The sequence below is a fragment of the Nomascus leucogenys genome, chromosome 4 (genome assembly GCF_006542625.1).
Source record: "Nomascus leucogenys isolate Asia chromosome 4, Asia_NLE_v1, whole genome shotgun sequence".
NCBI lineage: Eukaryota > Metazoa > Chordata > Mammalia > Primates > Hylobatidae > Nomascus > Nomascus leucogenys.
In genome coordinates, this window is record NC_044384.1 from 65177498 (window position 1) to 65200972 (window position 23475).

At 41.1% G+C, this 23475-nt stretch overlaps 1 protein-coding gene across 3 annotated transcripts in view; it reads right to left on the bottom strand.

Moving 5' to 3' along the window:
* L3MBTL4 (L3MBTL histone methyl-lysine binding protein 4) overlaps positions 1–23475 on the bottom strand; it is a 481074-nt gene that overhangs the window by 250054 nt on the left and 207545 nt on the right. For all 3 annotated transcript variants that reach the window (XM_030810728.1, XM_012506197.2, XM_030810729.1), the window contains exon 12: positions 22732–22842. In XM_030810728.1, the coding sequence (XP_030666588.1) occupies positions 22732–22842 (111 nt within the window). The remainder of the gene's footprint in view (positions 1–22731; positions 22843–23475) is intronic.

The window sequence follows — 23475 nt, forward strand, 5'->3', positions numbered from 1 at the left end:
ATTCACTGAGCTGTACACTTAAATTGTGTATGTAACTATATGTAAATTATCCCTTCCTTTATTAAACAACAGGAATGGGTCTGCAAATATTTGCCCCATTATGACATGCTTGCCAGTCATAATGAGATCGATTCAGAATTTATCTGTAGAGTTCCAAATAATAATTCATGTATTCATTTAAGCCACAAATATTAGTTGCATACTTACTACATGTCTGGGACTATTTTAGGCACTAGGGATATATCAGTGAACAAAACAGGGGAAAAAATTCCTTGCCTTTTGAAGCTTAAATTCTAGTAGGGATAATTAAATAATATCAAATAAGTGAATGTTTCGTATATTAAAAGGTGGTAAAAGCTGGAAAGGTGGGAGTAGAGTTAGGGGGATTAGGAGTGTGCCAGGACAGTCTTGCTGAAATTGAAAATGAAGTGGAAAAGATAGGCTTAAAAGAGGTGTGGGGGTTACAGATTTGGGCATATGGGGAAGAATATTACAGCCAAAGGGAACAGCCACAGCAGAGATCCTGAGGTAGCAGTCCCACATGTGTAGGAAAAGCAAGAAGTCTAGTTTGGCTGGAGTAGAGAGCACATGAGAAAAGGCGGTAAGAGTTAAGGTCAGAGGGGGAACACAGGTACAGTATGAGGTAGGGTCTTATGGGATTTGGCTTTTATTCTTGGGGAGACAAGAAGAGAGACCAGATGATTTTGTGTAAAGGCACAAAGATGATATGATGACATGGTCACAGGACATGATCTGACTTGTGTTTTACAAGAACCAGCCTGGCTGCTTCTTTGAGAGAGAACTGGGGCAGAGGGAGGTGGCTAGGGTGGAAGCTGGAAGAGCAGGTGGGTAGCTGCTGTAATAATCCAGGCAAGAGGTGATATAGTCTGGACTATTGCAGTATCAACAGAAGTGGGGAAAGAGGCCTGCTTCTGTACACATCTCGAAGCTGTAGTCAACAGTTTGCTGGTGAATTAGAATATTAGCTGTGATAGGAAGCCAGCAGTCAAAGATGACTCCACATTTTTGACTTGAGCGATGAGAAAGCCAGAATGCCCATTGCTTGAGATGGAGGAGGTAGTAGTGGGAAAGGGTTAGAGAGGAAGATCAGTCAAACTTTGGACATGTTGAGATTGAGATATCTATTCGACATAAAACGGACAAGTCGAGTAGGTAGACTGATATAGGAGTTTGCAGTTCATCAACATATAGGTGATATTTAAAGCGGTGCCATTTGAGGAAACCACAAAGAGAATAAATACGGTTAGGGAAGAGCAGAGGTCCGGTGACGAGCCCCAGTGCACACTGATATGACTCGGTGTTGGGCCAGGTGCAGTGGTTCACACCTATAATCCCAACACTTTGGAGGCTGTGGCAGGATGATCACTTGAGTCCAGGAGTTCAAGACCAGCCTGCACAACATAATGGGAACTTTGTCACTACAAAAAATTTTTTAAATTAGCTGGGTGTGGTGGCACGCACCTATAGTCCCAGCTCCTCAGGAAGCAGAGGTGGGAAGATCACTTGAGCCCAGGAGTTTGGGGCTGCAGTGAGCTAGGTTTGCACTACTGCACTGCAGCCTGGGTGATAGAGCGAGTGTCCCTCCCCCCCCAAAAAAAAAGAAAGAAAGAAAAAGAGAAAAGAAAAAAAAAAGTTCAAGAGAGAAGGGTTCGGAATCAATAGAAGGAGTGTGAGAAGGAGCTGCTGGTGAGGCAGGAAAGAATGAAGAGAATGTGGTGCCCTGGAAGCCACATGAAGAAACTGTTAGCAGAGGTACAGACAGCTCTTTCAAAGAGGTCTCCTTTAAATGGCAGCAGAAAAATGAATGGAGAAGCGGAATTAGAAAATGATGTTTTTAAGATGGCAGACATAATACCATATTTGTTGATGGAAATTGTCTTACGGAAAGGGAAAAACGAAGGATAAGGAAGAGCAGTGAGTTGCTGAAACGTGGCAGAGCAGGCAGGAGAGGATGGGCATGTAGATAAGGGGGTGCTTCATTAGAAATGTGGAAGGTTCATCCATAGCAACAGGAAGGCAGCAGCAGGGAGATGTGTGGCAACAGGAGCAGGCAGGTGCAGCAGGTGGTGCTGGCAATATGTGTGAGTCCTAGAGTTCCATTCTGATGGCTTCTGCTTTCTAGGTGGGATAGGAGGTAATAGGTATCATCAGCTGAGAATGAGAGTGAGGTAAGAGGAATGGGAAATTTTAGGAGAGGAAAAAAAAGACATGAAATCGTTATCTAGGAGAATGGAAGAGTCAAAGAATTAGGGAAACTCAATGACTGCCAGTCAGCACCAAGCTTCAGGTAACACCACGTTTTGCAGTTATGCAGGGGGACCAATCAGGGGACTGTGTCTCTCTAGCCATGCCTCACTCCGGGAGGCAGGTACAGAGCAGGCAGAGAGCAAACTTCTCCAGGGCCATGGTTTTGACAAGAAAGGGAGAGGAGTGGAAGGACAGGAGAGCTGAAGGTTTATGCAATGATCCGATTATATCTATTGTACATGGAGTTCATGCCATGTAAAGAGAAAAAAAGAAAACAAGAAAGTGAGGGGCAGTGAAGATGAAAATGCAGTACGATCAATGGATTAGAGGCCCTGAGGGCTGCAGATTGACGGAGTTGGGATATTCAAAGAAATTACCTAGAAAAAAGATGGTGGTGGTCAGAAAGGATGTGAGAAACTGCAATCACAAAAAGGATTACATTATTGTTAATGGCCCACAACAGGGGTCAGTGGCTGAGGTCAAGTGGAGGGCAAGGACATCCAAGAGAGAAGGGCAAGGGACTGAGCAAGCAGGGTGCTCAAAGGATCGCCTGCATGTGTACTAAAACCACCAAGAATGAAAACCAGAGTCATGTTGGTGAGAGTGACCAGAAGCCAACAGCTAAAATAACCAAGCAGGGGCATGGGTAAAAGCCTATAAATATGAGGAGTAGTGGCAAATACAGTTTGAAGACATGAGAGTCAAACCCAGAGGGCTTTAGGGAGGGAAAGGGAGAAGGTCTGGAAATAACCACGAGGAGCAAAGAGTACAAATCTCTCACCTCCAGCCCCCAGAGGGCCCATGTGCAAGGGCTGCAGGGCAGCAATATCCTCAGTGAGAAACAGGCAGAGCAGAAAGTGAAGAGAACCTTCAGAAAAGAGGGTCCAGAGGCACAAGGCAAAGCGTGGAGAGCCAGGATGGGGCAGAGTTGAACGGTGACCTTGCAGTCTGGGCTTCTTGATCAAACTGACATCACTGGGGATAAAGAGCGAGATACAGTTGGGCTGGTGGGATCAAAGGAGCAGGTGGTGCCAGGCTGTGAGTTTGATGGGTCAGTGGGGAGTGAGTGCCTGCATCTTCCCTGTGGCTTTTGTGGATGAAAGTGAGGCTGACTGGAGAGATTGAGTCATAGTCCAGGCATATGGGCCACTCTCTTGAACATGCTTAAATGCTCTTTTACCAGCACAAATTCACGTACACCTCCTAACTTGAGCTATTTGACCAAAAAGCACACCAGGGAATAGCAGGACAAATGATTCTTCCAACTTGCTAATATATAATAAAACTCATCAGGAGCTTGCTGCATTCATAGCAGTACTTTGTGGGGTCGAGGAGGAAAGAAGTACACCCCATTAAATGTCCTCCAGTCAAGCTTTCCAAAATGAACTCAAGGAAGGGAACAAAGATTGGAGCCTATTTAAATCCTTCCTCATTGGAAAAACAAAATCAACAAAACTCTGCAATTTTAACTTTGGAAAATTTTAGGCGCCAGTGAATGTTAAACTCCCACCATACAGTGATCAGCTTCCTGCATTATTGAAATTCAGTAGCACACCTTCCCACATCGCCACTGAAATAAGTAAATATCCCAGAAATCAAATGAGGACAGTGACTCAGCGAGGGAGTCTGAATGAGCCCACTCTCCCACAGGGGGTGGCGATGGTCACGGCAGCCTTCCCGCCTCTGGAAACCGGCCTGACGTAAAGCTACATTTGGAATGAACAAAACACGTAGGCTGCTAAATGCCACCATCGCAGCCGTCGTTACCATTTATTTTTAAAATATTTTTTCAGTAAAGCGTCAACTAAGGCATCACAGTTATTACCAATTTAAAAGAAAGCACCGTGGGAAGTGGCCCATTTAATTAATTATAGCCCATGTGTGGTGCAGTCCAAACAATGGCACACTTCACTATTATCCCAGCAGAAGCAGAACATCGAACAGAAAGTTCCCCTTCTCCCTTCCATGTGCTGTGGTCCCTAACTTTGAACTGCAAGTCACAGTCAGAGAGAATGCCAACGGATCAGAAGAGAAGCCAGCCCCAAGCACCCCATCATCACTGGAGTACAGACAAGAAATCAGCAACAAAGACACAGGTGACGGGAAAGACGTGGCAGCATCCTCGATGAATCGCCGTCCCGCATTGAGGGGCCCTGCCCAGGTCCTTGGGGTGGAGAAGAGCTCTCAGTGCCACAGCAGAAGGAATGCCATTGCCAAGGACCAGCTCTTCCCAGCACAGGGCAGGAGGAGTCTGCTCAAAACAGACAGACCTACATGAAATTGAAGTTCTGCCTCTTGCTAGCTGAGTGACCTTGAGCAAGAGACTTACACAAGCTGATCTTCCTTTTTCCTCACCTGTAGAATGAAGGGAATGATACCAAATTTGCCCACAAGTGTAAAGTTTCTAACTAATGGGTGTAATGTACAAAAGTGTAGAGTAGGTACTCAGGAGGTAATGATCATGGATGATGATATTATCACATAAAGGCGGGAAAAGAAATCTTCTGATGTTAGGTTGAGAGCAACACAGTTCAAGAGACCATGATCTGAGCTGCCAGTCCATCAGTAACCAGGATCTGTCCTGGCAAACCTACATGAGCCATGTTCTGGAGGGGAGAAGGGGGCAGGTTTGCATTCAGCCACGGAATTCCCCATCAATTGCACATGTGGATGTCCCCTACCCTGTGCCCCTGCACTCTGAAGATGGGCTAATATCCCACTACTAGGTACTTGATTACTTGCCTGTAACTGCTGAGAGCTCCCTGATTTGCAAGGCTTTCTGTTCAGTGGTAGAGTTGTGTGTGGCTCATGGACGCTGCAGGATATTTTCTGACATGAATTCCATGTGGGGCAGATAGACTGGCATAAGTCATTTTCCCCTACAAGCCTCAGACTGTTGGAGGGACATGCACACAAATGTCTGCAAACAGCACACTCAGAGAAAGCCTCACCACAATTTTTGCAGTTGAAAAAGGCAGAAATTTGTTTTTATTATAAAAACATTATTTTAAGGTAAAATATTTTGTGGCTGAGGGGAAAACATTTTTAGAATCCCATGCAATCACTACCCCTGTTCAGATTAATTTCTGCAGCTGTCTGTTGCTTGTCTGATTGGCCTTATTGGCTGCCCCATAAAGCTTTGCTTCCCTATACCAGAATAAGAGAGGAGAGTTTTTCACAACTCTTTGCAAACCACCCCAGAGCAGACAATATAATATTTTGGTGGACACTTGAGCAGACGAGAAGCTGTGTGGGCTTAGTTCCACTCCTCTCAGTCTTCTTCATTCAACAGCTCCCTTCGCCCCAGCCCTCTTCATTCCTCATCCCCACTCCCTGTCCCACCCACGCTCTCCTCCTATTCCACACTCACACAGTAACCTGCCAGAGCACCTGCCGCACACCCAGGAGAACATCTACATCACCAACAGCTCCACTGAAATCTGCTTCCCCACAACTCCAAGAAACAGCCTCATTTGTGCCTATCTAGAGTTCCTCTTTTTTTTTTTTTTTTTTGAGACTGAGTCTCGCTCTGTTGCCCAGGCTGGACTGCAGTGGCATGATCTTGGCTCACTGCAAGCTCCGTCTCCCGGGTTCACACCATTCTCCTGCCTCAGCCTCCTGAGTAGCTGGGACTACAGGCGCCCGCCACCACACCCGTCTAATTTTTTTGTATTTTTAGTAGAGATGGGGTTTCACCGTGTTAGCCAGGATGGTCTCGATCTCCTGACCTCGTGATCTGCCCACCCTGGCCTCCCAAAATGCTGGGATTACAGGCGTGAGCCACCGCGCCCAGCTTAGAGTTCCTCTTATATACAATCCTATGATCTTAACTTGACTCTGAATGCACATAATTCTTCCTCTTAAAATTTGGGGCTTTGGTTCAAATTCTGAATTGAATATTCACTAGAAAAGTCACATCATTTATGAAACCTACTTGCTCCCATGGGGCTATCTATCCAAAAGAAAATGTCCAAAGCCTTTTAACTATAAAACTCTGATCCCCTTCTCAGTGTGAAAAATGCTCAAAGAGGGGCTGAGAGACTTAAATGCAGAGGCTGAATATTCTGAACATCTTACTATCTCAGTAATAAGCCTAAGGGTGTTCCAATGAGGCTGGAGAAGCAGGAGGAAGTCACAGCCATGTTGTCTGAGATCCTGGATTCAGCTATGCCTATAGCCAGACCCATGTCCTCCTATTCAGGGAGCCAACAAACTAGGGTCCTTTCATTTTCAGGCTAGGTCAGCCCTGGATTTCTCTCACTTGCAACAGAAGAACCTTGACAGATATTCCTTAAACAATTCCTCCATAATCTGAAGTTCCATCCAAAAGGCAAGGCCAAGCAGGGCCCTGAACAGCTTACAGATAAAACTAGAAAAGTGGGTCTAAGCCAGATAGCTATGGTAGTTGGTGCTAAAAGCTCTCAGGCTTCAACTATTCTTTTTTTTTAAACTTTTATTTTAAGTTCTGGGGTACATGTGCAGGATGTGCAGGTTTATTACATAAGTAAATGTGTGCCATGGTGGTTTGCTGCACCTGCCAACCCATCACCTAGGTATGAAGCATAGCATGCATTAGCTATTTTTCCCAAAGCTTTCCCTCCCCCCATCCAACCCCCCCACAGGCCCCAGTGTGTGTTGTTCCCCTCCCTGTGTCCACGTGTTCTCATTGTTCAGCTCCCACGTATAAGTGAGCAGTGTTTGGTTTTCTGTTCCTGCATTAGTTTGCTGAGGATAATGGCTTCCAGCTCCATCCATGTCCCTGTAAAGGACATGAATTTGTTCCTCTTTATGGATGCATAGTATTCCATGGTATATATGTACCACGTTTTCTTTTTCCAGTCTATCATTGATGGGCATTTGGGTTGATTCCATGTCTTTGCTATTGTGAACAGTGCTTCAGTGAACATATGCGTGCGTGTGTCTTTGTGATAGAATAATTTGTATTCTTTTGAGTATATATTCCAGTCTTGACTGTGCTAACCAGGCCCCTACTTGGTTCTAGGTACAGCTTGCCTTTTGCCAACACTGGCCTTCCTGGGGCAGCCTTCGTCTGTGTAGCTGCAGACTGTCTGTGATTCTGTCATCCACCTCGTCCTGATGACCCAGACTTTCACTTAGGCAAGGTTCCTGCCACACCCAGATTTCTATAGGTATAAACTCATTTGCTATCACTGCTGCCCTCGGAAGTATTTGAAGGAAGTAATGTGAAGCTTGACACTGTTGAGCCCGCAGCCCGGAAGCATCTGTTAGGTTAAGTGGTGCAGGTCAGACAGAACAGGGGCTGGGGTGGCGCACCTTCTCTCCCTTCTCTACTCATCCACTTTCAGTGCCTCTTAATTCAGCCTGTTTCTTTGACCCCCCTTCTCCCTTTCTTGATGCCACTGTGATTGCCTAAGCTAATCTAAATATTGCTTTCCTCTTTCTTCAGTCTCTCCTTGTGGATATTTTACTGCTGATGAAAAATTATCTTATCTGTGTTCAACATATCTTCACAATGAAAAGGTGAAAAACACAACTTGAACATAGAATAATCCCTGCACCAAGCTTATCTCAGGGTTGTAACCACTCACTCTCAACAGTAGTGAAGCAGCTATTTTGGCTCCATTTGTCTGTTTCATTTCCCCACATGCTAATCTGATTTATTCCCTGTTTATAGTAAGATTTCTGATATTTATCAGAGAAAGAGAAAACACATCAAAACCCAGAAATCCTGCACCGCTCTCAATATATTTCATTTATCCTAATCTTTGGTGGGATTTCATGTCTAAGGAAGTCTTTTGCCTTTTTCTGCATCTTGCACCATAGTCCGAGACTGGCTGTATAACGCATATTTTTAAAGAATAACCATGGATCTAAAGACATTAGTTTCTAGTGTGTATTTTTCTTCATGTTCCTTCATCTGCTTCTCCATTCCAAGCCACCTGCTTTGAGCTTCATCAAAATCAATCCCCCCAAAAACATAAATTCTAAAATTCCATAAATCAGTCTGAAATGATGAGAGGAAATGACCATGTTTCATAAGAAGTATTAAATGAAGATATCTCAGCCTATTCAAAGGGGACAGTGTAATCACTGTCTAACTGACAAGGAATTTAAGTGTTGACAGTGATAGGATGGTCACATGTAATACTAGAGAATAGTTATTAAACTACTGAACCTCAGACATGTTCTCTTAGTCTGATGAGGTAGCATCTATTTATTATGATGTTCACAATCCTGAAAATATATTTTAGGGTAGAAATAGGCCAATTTAAATATTTAGATAATTTTCAAGCTTGGAAATTAATCATTATGTAATTACTGATTTTTCCAAATGTTCAACCAATTTCTCCCCACTCATTTAAATTACATTTTTGATTTCTAAAGAGGGAAAAATCTGTTAAACTTTTTAAGCTTATGATGTTCACTAGTGATGTTAAAGAGATAGCAAATAGTTGACCTAAAGACACAAGTTGACAGAGAAGACAAATGAATAAACTATGGCTAACCCCAAATCCAACACAGCATCAGCTTCCTAGGAGCAGGTAATCAGCCCCCTCACGCCTACATGGGGCTTCTTAAGGTGGATGTGCACTGGCCACTATTTCTACTTGCAACTGAACACCCTAAAGCTACACCATCCAATGTAACAGCCACTGCCCATATGTGGCTATTTCCATTTAAATTTATTAAACTCACCTGAAATGAAAACTCCAGGTCCTCAGCCTCACTAGCCATATTTCAAGTGCCCAACAGCCACATGCAGCGAGTGGCCAGTGTACTGGAGAGAACAGGGAGACGCCATGTCCGTCACTGCAGGAAGTTCTGCTGGACAGCACTGGCCTAGGCAATGGGATTACTGTACAGAGACTACCAGTAGTACATATAAGTAGAATTTACTGCCTGGACAAGTGGGTGAAAAGCTAAAAGTTAAGATCCTAAGCCCTATTGCCATGAGACGGGAAGAAAGGCAGGATCCAGGGCAGGAAGCAGCTATGCTATCCACAGCTCTGGGCAGAAGGGGAAATCTGAAGGGTAAGGGAGAAAGATGGCTTTGGGGGTCAGAAAGAGACCTCTGTGACCTTGTTCTTGAATAAATGTAGTTTACAGAGGCAACTGAAATGAAAAAACTCAAATGAGCTTAAACACAAAGAAGCAATGTTGTAGCACAAAATTTGCTTATGGGTGATAGCAGAGAATTATAAAAAATGATCAGAGCAAAGTATAAATCTCTGGGCTCTCACTGCAATACCCAGGGCCCAAGGGCAGTGAAAGAGCTTTGGAAGTGTCCTACAGAAAGCTGTCAGGCAGGACAGGCAGGAATGCCAGCCCAGTGAAAGACAACACCCCTGGAAGGAGGAAGCTGCCAGCAGAAGCCACCGATGGAAGCTCAATGACAACAAGTAGTGGTAAAGAAGAGGGGTTAAGGGATATATTCACAGAGGCCACTACTGCAAACTTCCTGAAGGCAGCAGCAAAGCACAGGGGTGCAAACCTGTTTCTTCATTTTGGAATCTTAGGTGCAAATGAGAAATAATCACTGTGGAACACAGTGAATAAGAAGATGTAATAATATTTTGTATATCAATTTGGGGCTTGGGGATTTTCCATGTATTAAAATACATCATGCTCGTACACTGATAAGCACACACTGAAGTCATTGTGGGCACACGCTGTAGGAGGAACTCTCCTAGCTGGCCAGGAAGCAGAGAGATTAACTTGGTTCTCCAGGTGCCTTAAGCCAAGTGAAGTAGGCCACACTCAAAAAACAATCTGAATCCTTCATGCTACCAGCAGTTTTTGCCATTAGAGTTACGTTTATTTTAAGAGAAGGAGGTTATTATTACTGGAAAATCACTAGCAAACATTACTGTTCAGAATTCCAGCCATTTATTATCCATTATCTATCCATTACTACTCCACAGTCCCACTGTTTGTCATATGTTATTAGTATAATGGCCTCATAATGGGCTATGCTTCTTTGACACTATTACAATTCTGCCATGGTTCACTCTGTCAATATTTCAAAGGAGGAAGCATCATATAAAATAATACATGATTTAAATTATTCAAATATTATGTAATTCTCAGCCATGCTTAAAGTAAGCATATTGCTTCTTAAAGGTATATTCGTAATACAGAAACACCAATGAATTCAATTTTCTATGTGATGTTAGAAATAGCTCCTCTTTTAAGAAATATGTAGAGTGTTTAGTTAATGCCAAAGGCTAGTGCACATTTGTTTTGCATAAGGAATAAATAATCCTTAATAAACAGTAATTTGCACCAATAAATAACCTATCAGTACACTCTTATTTACAACTCACATTCATTCCTTTCTTCATTCATTTGGCAAATATTTATTGAGTACCCATGAAATGCCAGGTGCTATTCCATAGGCACTAGGGATATGAAGAGTACTTGGGTAATCAAGGGATAAAAATGCTCCTTCCACTAACTTACATTCTAGAGGCAAAACAAAGTATAAATAAATAAAACAAATATATAATCTAATGTCAGATAACCATAAATGCCTATGATGAAAACTAAATTCACGTAAGAAGACAGTGCATTGCTTCAATATTAGCAGGAATAATTCTCCCACTGCAACAAGTAGAAACTCCAAGTGTACATGTTCAGACACGGATTAAGAGGTGGGTTTGGTCATGGGAGTATCGGCAATTTTACCATGAGTTTCTCTTTTCCCAGTGAACGAGAGGGAAGATCATGAGAAGAGAATGAGGAGAAGGCTGTGAGGAGCGAGGGTGTGTGGAACAGTTCTCTTGGAGAACGAGAACATGAAATGATTAGAATGCCAGGAATGGGCTTAGGGCTGTCTTGGACATTTGTGGAGATAAATTTGAAGGCAAATCTCTCAAAATGGCTCTCTGTGTTTCTCCAGCCACAAGATTACATTTTGGCTCACTCGGAAATTTATAATCAGGCAATTATGTGAGAATAGACAAAAATTACATTCCCAATGAAGTGAGGGATTACAGAGAGACTCAAAGAGAAGGAAAAGACTACCAACTTGAAAAGAAAAATGCAAATTTATATTCAACATGATAGAGTGTGCAACAACTTAACTTAATCATTACACATTCTATGCTTGAGACAAAATTTCACATAAAATTGCACCCCATAAATATGTACAAATATTGCATAAATATAAATACCCCATAAATATGTACAAAATTGCACCCCATAAATATGTACAAATATAATGTATCCCAAAAAAGTGTGGAATAAGATAGTGTTAAGTTAGGTTTAGTCTAAAGCTGCCTCCTTACATATTTTATGTTCAGCCTAAAGGTTTCTCTGTATACAGTGAAGTGCAACTAATTGGATACGTAAATAGACTCTAACCTACTCTTGTGCCAGTCACCAACTTTCAGCCAGTCAAAGGCAGACAACTGTTCAAACCACATTCAAATAAGGCAAACACAGAGCTGCAACCAATCCAGCTGTTTCTGTACCTCCCTTCCATTTTCTGCACATCACTTTCCATTTTCTGTCCATAAATCACCTCTGACCATGTGGCAGCACAGAGTCACCCTGAACTTCTTCTGGTTCTAGGGCTACCCGATTTGTGAATCATTCTTCATTCAAGTAAACTCTGTTAAATTTGTTTAAAGTTTGTCTTTGAACAACAGGTTGGAGGAGTAAGTCAGGACTTGATTATGCAGGATCTAGTGGGACACACTGAAGAGCTGATTCTTTTTTACCTAAATGCAATGGGATGTCATGGAAGGATGTATGCAACGGAGTCATGTGGTCCAGTCCATATGTTTAAGATCACTTTGGCATCTTTGGGTAGCGAAGATTGAGAGGTCCTGCAGCAGGTGCAGAGAAACAAGCTAGGAGGTGTCTGCAGTCGTCTAGGTGAGATATGCTGCTGGCTTTTATTAGGGTGGCAGTCAAGGGGATTGCAGTCATAGGAATGAAGAGAGGTAAGGAGACTAGGAATATATTGTCTGGAGTTAGTGTCCATTGACTATGGCAGTTGACCATGTGTGGTAACTCTGAGATGGGTAGACTGTAAGAATGACTCCCAGGTTTCTGTTTTAAGCAATTTGGTAGATCAGGCTACCATTTACTAAGCTGAGGATGCCTAGGGAAGAAAAAGGTTTGTGTATTGAGTTCAGTCCAGGAAAAATTAACACAGACATACAAAAGATGTCAAAAGTACCAGTTACACACCTAACCCTGGAGCTCTGGGAGAGGTCACAGCAGTAGATACAATTTTTAAAGTTATTGGAAAATATAAAGTACTGAAAACCAAGGGAATGGATGACCTCACTTAAGAGAGAGAACTGAGCAGACATTCTCAGCCCAGGCATGTATTAAAATCACCTGGGGGAGCTGTACCAAACGCTGATGCCTGCTGGGCACTTCATGCAGTCAGGCTTGAGTACGCAGCATAGAGAAGAAACAGCAAAAGGCCCAGGACCAATGCCTTGGCCAGTGCCAGTCTTCAGAGGTTAAGAAAAGCAGAGAAGCCAACAACAGGACTCAAAAGGAACAATGAGGTTGAAGAAAACAAATAAACATAATGGCATAGAATCTATGATAATAATTACTACCCCCAGTTCCCCCCACAAAAAAACAGGCTAGATAGGGAAACGCTGATTGAGGTGGGATAGCCGACTCCTCCCACATCATCCAGCCCAGCTCTCTAACATAGAGGCTCACATTCCAGCCCAAAGCAGGGAGTATACATTTCAAGCTTACCTGAAGTTTATTCCAAAATTAGGGTGTAATTGGCTCATAAAGTTGACTAGACTTCCTTTACTTACAACACTGTTGAGGTGCAAGGACTTTCCAGAGAACCTTATAACAGTGTTGAGTTGGGAGAGCCTGATGTCTGCTGAATTCAGGGCCAAAAGAAACCACTCATACCTGACTCACTGTGGAGGGCAGCAAACACCTACCACCCTCCTTGGTTCACATGGAGAAAGCTATTACAAACCAGGGCAAAGAACAGCCAGTCCATCCTGCCCTAGGAGCAAACAGGTATTCCTTGCTCCTGTTTAAGAACAGGCATTGCAAACTTCAGTGCACATACAAACCAGGTGGGATCTCATTAAAATACAGATTCTGAATCCGGGGGTCTGGGGTGCTGACCCAGATTCTACGTTTCTAACCAGCTCCCAGGTGATGCAGACACTACATTCTGCTGCTCTTAACTGGGAAGTCTCTAGAGAGCCCTACCCGTACCAAGCCTTTCCAAGGCCACATTCAGCTCTGGAATGAAGCCTCAGCTGCCACATGGCTGCCCTAAGCCTGGGCCTGAAATCTGCCTGAACCCCTTCTGCCGTGCCCTTTTAGGGTGTGTGCCCAGCCTGCCTCACGTCACCACCTGTTCCTGGGGCTGGCATGCTGCCCAGCCTGCTCCTCAGGACCCCAGCTTTGGTTCAGCTTTGATCCGTCCCTTCAGTTTGGTCCAACAACGCTGAAACACCACTCCATCCTCTGTGTTTACAGGATCTACACACCTCCTTTCTTCTATTGCCACGCCCCTTGGGGTTGGAGGAAGACACTTCCCCGTGAATATGGCCTGGTCCTATTGTTTCCATGGCCTAGCACTGGCCATGCCAAGAACTCAAGGACACACACAGGACTCCAGATGGAGTCCTGGGCTGGAGAAGTTGGGAATGAGTCTTTACCAAGTAGCAGGAGGAAAAGAAAAAGCTCTGTGGCTACGGCTTGGGCTGGGGCCCCCGCCCCTTCTCCCACAGCTGAGCCCTGATGGCTCCAACAGCCATGTAACTCCCCATGATTCCTCTGGTCACAATCCAAATAAAGATCTTGCATATACCACCTGACCAAGGGGCTTTCCATAGTTTTAAAAGAAAAAAACATATATGTGCATCCGTATATACATGCATGTATACAAAGATACACATTAAAACAAATTAAACCCAAAGTCTCTTTTGTCTCTACATGATAGTAAATAAAAGCATTTGGTGTTTGGAAATGCAAATAAAACAAGGCATGTTATATACTTTTTCTAAGAGGAGAAAAACTGTTCTTGAGAAGCCATCTGCCCCTCAGCATCTTTGCGCACAATGCTCCCTGCATTTGCAATGGCTTTTACAGTACTTAAGGGTTTGTGCCTTACACTATTACACTGAACTGTCACGCTATCCTCGCTCTCCAGCTAGATGGTGAGGGCAGGTTCCAGGTATGCATCATATCCATAGGGCCCACAGCTCCTGGGATGGTCTCTTTCTTCTACCTTAGCAGTGCTCAGTAAAGGAAAGCTGTTGATTACACAGTAGACCTCATCTCTTCTACTTCTTTTTACTGAATATCTTACTTTTATGTAAAACAATTGCATAAGGCAGAATAACAGGCTCCCAAAGATGTTGAAATTCTAATCCTTGAAACCTGTGAATAGGTCCCTTTACATGGCAAGGCAGATTTTTGCAAGAGTGGTCAAGTTAAGGATCTTGAGATGCGGGATCGTCCTGGATTATTCAGTGAGCTCAAAGAAATTACAACAGCGCTTAGAAGAGGAAAATAGGAGTGGCAGAGGCAGAGGTTTGAAGGTGCTATGCTGCTGGCTTTGAATATGGATGGAGAAAGGGGCCAGAAGCCAAGGAGTAAAGGTGGCCTCTAGAAGGTAGAAAAGACAAGGAAACAGATTCTTCTCCAGAGCTTCCAGAAGGAACCAGCCTTGCAGACACCTTCATTTTAGACCAGTGATACTTCTGACCTAGAGAAATGTAACATAGTAAATTTGTGGTGTTTTTATTTTTATTTTTTATTTTATTTAAGTTCTGGGATACATGTATATAACATGAAGGTTTGTTGCATAGGTATACATGTGCCATGGTGGTTTGTTGCACCTATCAACCTGTCACCACTACATTTGTTGTAACTTGTTAAAGTAGTAATAGGAAAGTAAAACAACTACATTCTGGAAATATATTAATCTTGTATAAAAATCTACTCATCCTCTTCTCAAAGAAAATTATCCTTCCCCTGAGTCCATCATCCTTTCTTATATCACAAGAAATGGCATAGATTTTGGAAGAAGGAATGGGGGAGAATGTGGTCACCATCTTGCTTGGTTAGTCCATTATTCATTTATTTATTTTTGAAAGATATTCTTCCAGTGGTTAAAAATAGAGTGCCTACAAAGCAGGATGTGAGCAAAAGAGACGATGTTTGGCATAATTAGCTAAGTATCAGTATTAGTAAGGGCATTTGGAATGTCAGAACTGCAGCTGGTCAGAAATAGTACACTTCTGTTCAGGAAAACGGCAGAGAATGCATATGTCTCCTCCAAAGCTAAGACAAATTCCACAGACTCTTGTTTGCTCTGAAGGAATAGAGTGAGTACATATTGCACATTCTGACTGAAGGTCTGGGAAATGAGGGGGCTTCATTATCACAGTAGGTCAGAGGTCTTATACTTTTTGAGCAAATATAAAGCTTTGAATGAAGGGCCAAGAGTATGCAGAACGAAGAATCTGCTGTATCAAGAACTGTTAGTCTAAAATGAGGTCCTTACTCAAAGGTCCATTAACCCTTGAAACACAAGTATAATCCTATATTCATGTACAATTATATGTGCATTTTGCATTGGAGCTATCTGTAGCATCCCTCGGACACTCAAAGAAATGTATATCCCTAAAAAAGAAGAGTTAAGAACAACTAGTGCTACATCATCATCTTTTATTTAAGAAGTTTCTACACAGTGTTGTGCATAGAAAACTGTGAAACATTCTATTTCTATTCTATCTAGCTTATGACTGAGCTGATGTCTCTAGCCAAATAATCACGTCAGGATCTCACTAGATCTCGCAGGTCAGGCTGGTAAGATGGGTACAGGGTGGGGGAGTTATCCAGGGAGTTCTAGAGTAGGCGCCAATTCATCACCAAGGCCACATGTTTCTGTAGTGCTGCTTGGTATGTGTTTCTGTTATTGGTACACTGACTTTAATAAAAATGTGAAAGGTAAGTCCCTACTACTGTATTCTTGGAGAATACAAACATAGTGAGAGACTATACATCCTTTCAGGGGCTTGGCTACTTTTACACTGAAAACCAAATAAATAGAGGGTTATCAATTGATAGGAGAAAAAAATATGTATTTCTTTTAAATCTAGAAGCTGTTGATTACATGGTAGCCCGCATTTCTTCTACCTTTTTTTACTTAATAGCTAAAACTTATCTAAAACTAGATTGAAAAGTAAATATAGATGTGATTTGGTCCAAAAATCAAATATTGGAAAAAATAAGACAAGGATACAAAACTATTTATACTAAAGGTAACAACTAAATAAATTCATCTAATAGTCTAAGCAGTACAGTATCTCTTAAGACAGGGGTTGGCAGATTTCAGCCCACAGGCCAAAAAGACCCCTATTACCACCTGTTTTTGTGTGTCCTATGAGCTAAAAATGTTTTTCACATTTCTAAATGGCTGGGGAGAAAGTCAAGAGAAGAGTATTTCATGACATGTGAAAAGTATGTGGGACGCAAATTTCAGAGTCATTTATTTGTTTATATATTGTCTCTGGCTGTTTTTGTGATGAACAGCAGAGTCGAGCAGTTACTGCAGAGACCACATGGCCCACAAAGCCTGAAATATTTACTCTCTGGCTCCTTACAAAAAAGGCAGTGCCACCTGGTTTAAGAGCTCAGGCTGAAGAACCAGGCCAACTGGTTCCCACCTGGCTCTACCACTTATAAGCTGTGCAACCTTGGCCAAGTCCTTTAAGCTTTCTGCGCCTATTTCCTTACATATGCTACTTTATTGGGTTGCTGTGAAGAATAAGAGTAAGAAAATGGGAAGCAAGGACAGAGCAGCATGGGGGTTTGAGTGAGCCAGCTCTAGCACTGTCACTGCTGTTCTTCATTTTACCTGTAATTAACTGAGGCATGTTCACCTGATTGAGCACTCTCTCTGCTTCAACTTTTCTGGAATTCATGGCTGACACTAATTTATAGTTTTACCTACTCAAAAAATCATCCTTTCATTGATGGGTCATAACGCTTCTGAAAATTGTCCCAATCTCCTTCCCAAATGAAGACAGCCATCAATCACTGTGACACTGTGATGGCCATTAATTATAAGCTTAGCCCAAAGGACAGTTATTTTTAATGTTAGTATCTTGCTCTATCCTCATATTTCAAAGCCCTTTTCAAAAATGCATCCCAGGCCAGGTGCGATGTCTCACGCCTATAATCCCAGAACTTTGGGAGGCCAAGGCGGGTGGATCACTTGAGCTCAGGAGTTCAAGACCAACCTGGGCAGCATGGCAAAACCCCATCTCAGCAAAGAAAAAAAAATACAAAAATTAGCTAGGTGTGGTGGCACACACTGTAATCTCAGCTACTTGGGAGGCTGAGGTGTGAGAATTGTGTGAGCCCATGGAGGTCAAGGCTGCAGCAGGCCATGATTGTGCCACTGCACTTCAGCTTAGGGGACAGAACGAGACCCTGTCTAAATAAATAAATAAATAAATAAATAAATAAATAAATAAATAAATAAAGCATGCCAGTTAGATAGAGGTCAGGTGGCTTTCTGGAAGCACAGGCAACCCTTAGTAAAGTGAACATCACTAACTCGTATCTGGACTTTTGCTTTACATTAATACTTCTGCAGGTTTTTCTCAAACAAGAGCTTTTGAACTTATTGGTCTGACATAAAATCCAAAATAGTTTCTAGTCATATAACTAGACAGCCATAACAATTTCTCTTGCTTATGATGCTCTAATTTCATTGTGAAACACCACAAATATGTCCAGTTAATGCATTAAGGAGGAAAAGACTTGTTGAAGAGACTCAGTTTATTAATGATTCAGTAGAACTTCTTAAAGCATCTATTTGAAATTCATTTATAATTCATTTCACAGCTTAGCTGCAGTTCCCACAGGGCAAATATTTATCAAATATTACTCTGTTTTAAGTCCTTCCTTTATATTTATTTGTAGAATACTTTTTCCCACAAATAATGGCTAAACTTCCTAAAAGCATCCATCCATCTACTGTAATTTAATGTGCATTTTCTGATAAGGCAACAGTAATGGGCTTTCAGATATAACAGCACACATTGTACAACCAAACAAAAGAATAATTATTAAACATAATAGCTGGCTATAAATTGGGCAAGATACACTGAGTACATCATAAATATTTATTAGAGAGCAACCATCATAATTAATAAACCTAGCATCTTAAAACCCTGCCATGGCATGAAAAACTTCACCACTCAACTGCCAATGAACCACATACCACCAAATGAATATTTTCAGTATGAAAATTAGAAAATCTGACCTGACTAGTGTAAGTGGATTTATGAGGGTGAGCAAGTAGAGGATCTTGGATGAGGCTGTTCATGGTCCTATCCCCCAGCACTGACCATGTATGATCTCCAATTCCAATGGCTTATCACAGCTACAGGGAAATTGCTAAAACATAGAGAATACTGGCTTCTGATTAGAAACATGGATATCTTTGAAATCTTCATCAAATTACTTAAGTTCTCCATCCCAACTGCACAGCAAAAATAACATCTACCTAAAAGAGTTGATGTGAAGCCAAAAATGTGATATATAACATACCTGCTAAGTGTCCACTCTATTATTACTACTTCTATTACTTCAGACACTTGCACCACTACATCCACTACTGTTACTACTTCTACTGTCACAAACACTGGGCAAGGTATTTCATCCCAATTCTCTTAGCCGGGATATTATTAGTAAGCACATATAAATAATGATAATCCTGATTTATTTAGACCCAAAGCCCATAAGGCCCACTAAACTGGCAAAAAAAAAAAAAAAAGCCAAAACAAAACAAAACAAAAACCAGACAATAACAGTGAAGATGTGGAGAAATTGGAGTCCTCATATACCACTAATGGGAAAGTAAAATGTGCAGCCACTTCAGAAAACATTTGGCTTTTCCTCAAAATCTTAAATATAGAGTTATCATATGACCCAGCAATTCCACTCATAGGTATATATCCAAAAGAAATGAAAACATACGTCCACACAAAAACATATGTAAATATTTATCCCAGCAGTAATCAAAATAGCCCAAAATAAACAACCCAAATGTCCATCAACTGATAAGGAGATAAATAAAATGTGGTATATCCATACAATGGGTATTATTCAGAAATAAAAAGGAATGAAGTACTGATACTTACTACAGTGTGGATGAACCTTGAAAACATTATGCCAGGTGAAAGAAGCCAATCAAAAGATCACATATTATAGGATTCTGTTTATATTAATTGCCCAGACTAGACAAATCCATAGACACTATGGAAAGTAGATTAGTGACTACCAGGGGCTTGGTTGGGTAGAAGGAGCATAGAAAGAGGAGTGGCTGCTAATGAGTACAAGGTTGCTTTCTAGGGTGATGAAAATGTTTAAATTTAGTGGTGATGGTTGCACAACTTTGTGAATATACTCAAGACTATTGAATTTTAAGGTATGTGAATTGTATCTCAAAAAAGGTATAATAAAAATAGAACTAATAAAATACATAAGGCCAACTACATATTTGGGGAGTGGCAGAAGGAAATGAAGTCGTCTTTAATGGATCTGCTGTGCTCTGTCAAGAACTGCCAGTACCACACAGGACCCTCCAGGTAGGACAGACAACGTGGGCTTGGACACAAGCAACAAAGTGAGTGGGGTCATGGGCAGTCACAACTCCTCATCCTACACATCTGCTCTCCCACTAGGAAGTGAGTTATTTAGGATAAAAATTAGAACACAGAGTAGGAAGAGTAGGAATGCTATAAGCTCTAGAGTTGAAAACATTTGTTTGGAAGCTGGGGTTTAAAACCCTGTTCCCATATATACTATCTTGTTACCTTGGACCAATTACTTAACCTCTGTGGTTTCAGTTTCTTCATCTACATAGTGGGTATAACAACAGTACCTTATTTCACATGGTTGCAGGAGGACACAATAACGCATGTAAAGCCCTTAGAACAGTGTGTGACAAAGACTAAGTGCCATCACCACCATAGGCATTGTTGAAAATGTAGTTCTCGTTGTTAGAATAGGCTGACTCTGCTCTCACAATCAAACACAGGCATGCAGCACAGTAACATCTGTTCCTGTTACCATCCCCCACGTAATTCCAATCAAACTTCCTGCTTTTTGAACCAAGGAGTGTAGGCTTGTTCTTTGTCCATCTACTGATGACAATTGCTTCCGTGAGGTCCCTTCATTAATACAGAAAATAAATACACCCAGTGAGGGCAGCACAGGGTACTTGTATCAACTAATTACAGCAGCAGCTACTGCTGAAGTACCTATAATATAAAGAGCCAGGTAGAGTTTCAGGAATTTTCCATACATGACCTCATTGAATTTTCACAAGCCTGTGAGGCAGGTATTGTTGATGCCATCACTTTACAGATAAGCAAAGTTCAAATATGTTGAGTAACTTCACCAAGTTACCACACAGTCAAGTCAGTGCTGGAATTTGAACCCAGATCAGTCTTGTCCGAGGGCATTTTCCAATAATTATTACTCCAGATGTCCAAGAGAAGAGTAATTATGAAAATATTTGAAAATAAGAGAAGAGTGCCTGTTGACCAACACAATCATTTCTACATATTCAGATAACAGTCAGAGTGCCAAAGTACATTCAGTGCCATTCACTCCTCCACACCCTCCTTAATTCACTCACACATACAGTAAGCATCTATTATGTGCTGGGATAAAGATTTCCTTTGAAAAATACTGACTTTAAAAAGAAAATTAGAGAATAACAGAACAATATGAACAATATGATCAACACATTAATTGAAGAATAGAGGAATGTACTGGGCAAAGCTGAGAGCAGAAAAACTTCAATTGTTTGCTCATAAACTGGCAACAAATGATCAGTCGATGCTACTGTAAATATCTTATGAATAATAAGAAAATAGTCTGTCAACTAAAAATCTAAGTCAGATTTGATGTGCTATTAAGATTGAGCTTATCTTAGAAATGAAATACTTTTTTTTTTTTTGAGATGGAGTCCAGCTCTGTTGCCCAGGCTGGAGTGCAGTGGCGTGATCTGGCTCACTGCAACCTCTGCTTCCCCGGGCTCAAGCGATTCTCCTGCCTCAGCCTCCCAAGTAGCTGGGATCACAGGTATGTGCCACCACACCCAGCTAATTTTTGTATTTTTAGTAGAGACAGAGTTTCACCATGTTGGCCAGGCTGGTCTCAAACTCCTGACCTCAGATGATCCGCCCACCTTGGCCTCCCAAAATGCTGGAATTACAGGCATGAACCACTGTGCCTGGCCTACTGTTAAAATGAAAGTTAATAATAAAATGTCAATGAATTAACAAAGCAATTATGATATGCAAAAGTCATTTCCATTGAAAATGCCAGAAGAGTAAACAGTAAAATGCCAGAAATAAATAAGAATTAAAGCAATATGTTTAAAATTAAACTTAAAACATTAATAAGAAGGTATATGGTAAAATACCTATGTTATTCCCAAATATTATTTAACATAGTTTTTGTTTTCATTCATCAGAAGAATAAAGGACACTGCCAGTGTACATTCTTTTGATAATCTATTGCCAAGCCAGACACTCATCTCTAAATTTTACTAAAATGTATGTACTGATTATTCTCTATAAATTGAATCAGATATTATTTTCAAATTAGGGATACAACAAATAAGATTTCTTTTAAATTATATCAAATCTAAATCTATCTTTTAAGATAGTGCCTATTAAAATTAGTTGACTTTGATCTTCATTATTATGAAAAGAAACTATACTTGCATGGAAAATAATTTTTGAACTCTAATATGTTGTAGAAAATTTAATAAATTCCACAGATGGTTTGAGCTCTCTGAGAAAAATAAAGGACAGTATAGAAATCTTTTAATCAAATCCTTAATTTGAAATCTAACCTTTTGTTTTTAACTACAGTGAATAAAGTGTTTTTAATTTTTTTATTTGACAAAGAAAAGCAGGAAACAAAGATTTAATTGTTCTTGGTAAGCTGTTTAATAACAACGATTTCAAGAAAAATAGAACAATCCCACTAAAAAGAAGCTTTAAAAAACAAACTGACAGTAAAAGTCAAAACAGCAAATCCAAACAGAAAAGTATTAGAATATCTCTCAAAGTCAGTCATGTCTCATCTACAGATTTCCCCCTGCACATACACATAAGCTGGGAATCACTCCATCCAAAGACATGTGACTAGAAATTAAGCCAGGAGGAGTTTTATTCTTCTGCTGCACCAAAAATATCAGAGCCTCTGTAGCCAGTTTAAGGTGTGAGTTATACACTCTCCTTTTTTAGGGATCCTCTAGTCCCATCTTAGCCAGGGTCAATCTTCAAGGTCAAATCCAGAATGTTTTTCCCCCCAGAAAATTATTGTGCAAATGAATTAAAAAACAAGAAAGGTTCAGAGAATGGGAGGGTAGAGGAAACAAAAGTAATGTAGGAAAAATATTGATATAATAACATAATAATTTAAAATATGTACCTTTACTCTTTGGTCATCAACATCTACAATCGTAGCAACACGAATTAACCTGGGGTTCCGTTTATCCACAACTTCAAGTTTCATATTTGGCAGAAAACCATGAGGCAACCTCTGCAAATGTTATAAGTACAACAAATCATGCAAAATTCAGTAATTCAGATATCCTACTAATTTTTTCTAAAATATTATTGTTTTAGTTTCAATATGCATATCTTTAATACAACTGGAATTTAGTGTTTTGTTTTGTTTTGTTTTTTTGTTTTTGTTTTTGTTTGTTTGTTTTTTGAGACAGAGTTTCACTCTTGTTGCCCAGGCTGGAGTGCAATGGTACGATCTCAGCTCACTGCAACCTCCGCCTTCCGGGTTCAAGCAATTCTCCTGCCTCAGCCTCCCAAGTAGCTGGGATTACAGGCATGCACCACCATGCCTGGCTAATTTTGTGTTATTAGTAGAGACAGGGTTTCACTATGTTGGCCCAGCTGGTCTTGAACCCCTGACCTCAGGTGATCTGCCAACCTTGGCATCCCAAAGTGCTGGGATTACAGGCGTGAGCCATCATGCCCAGTCAGAACTTAGTTTTAAGAGCACATAGGACTGTATGCATATTATTTCATCCGATTCACAAAAACCTGTGAGAGAAAAAATAATTTTTTGGCCATTTTAAAGATAGCTAAAAAGATTATATCATAAATTTGTTAATGATTACACTAAAGTTCAAAAAGCATCTTATTACAGTTCCTATAT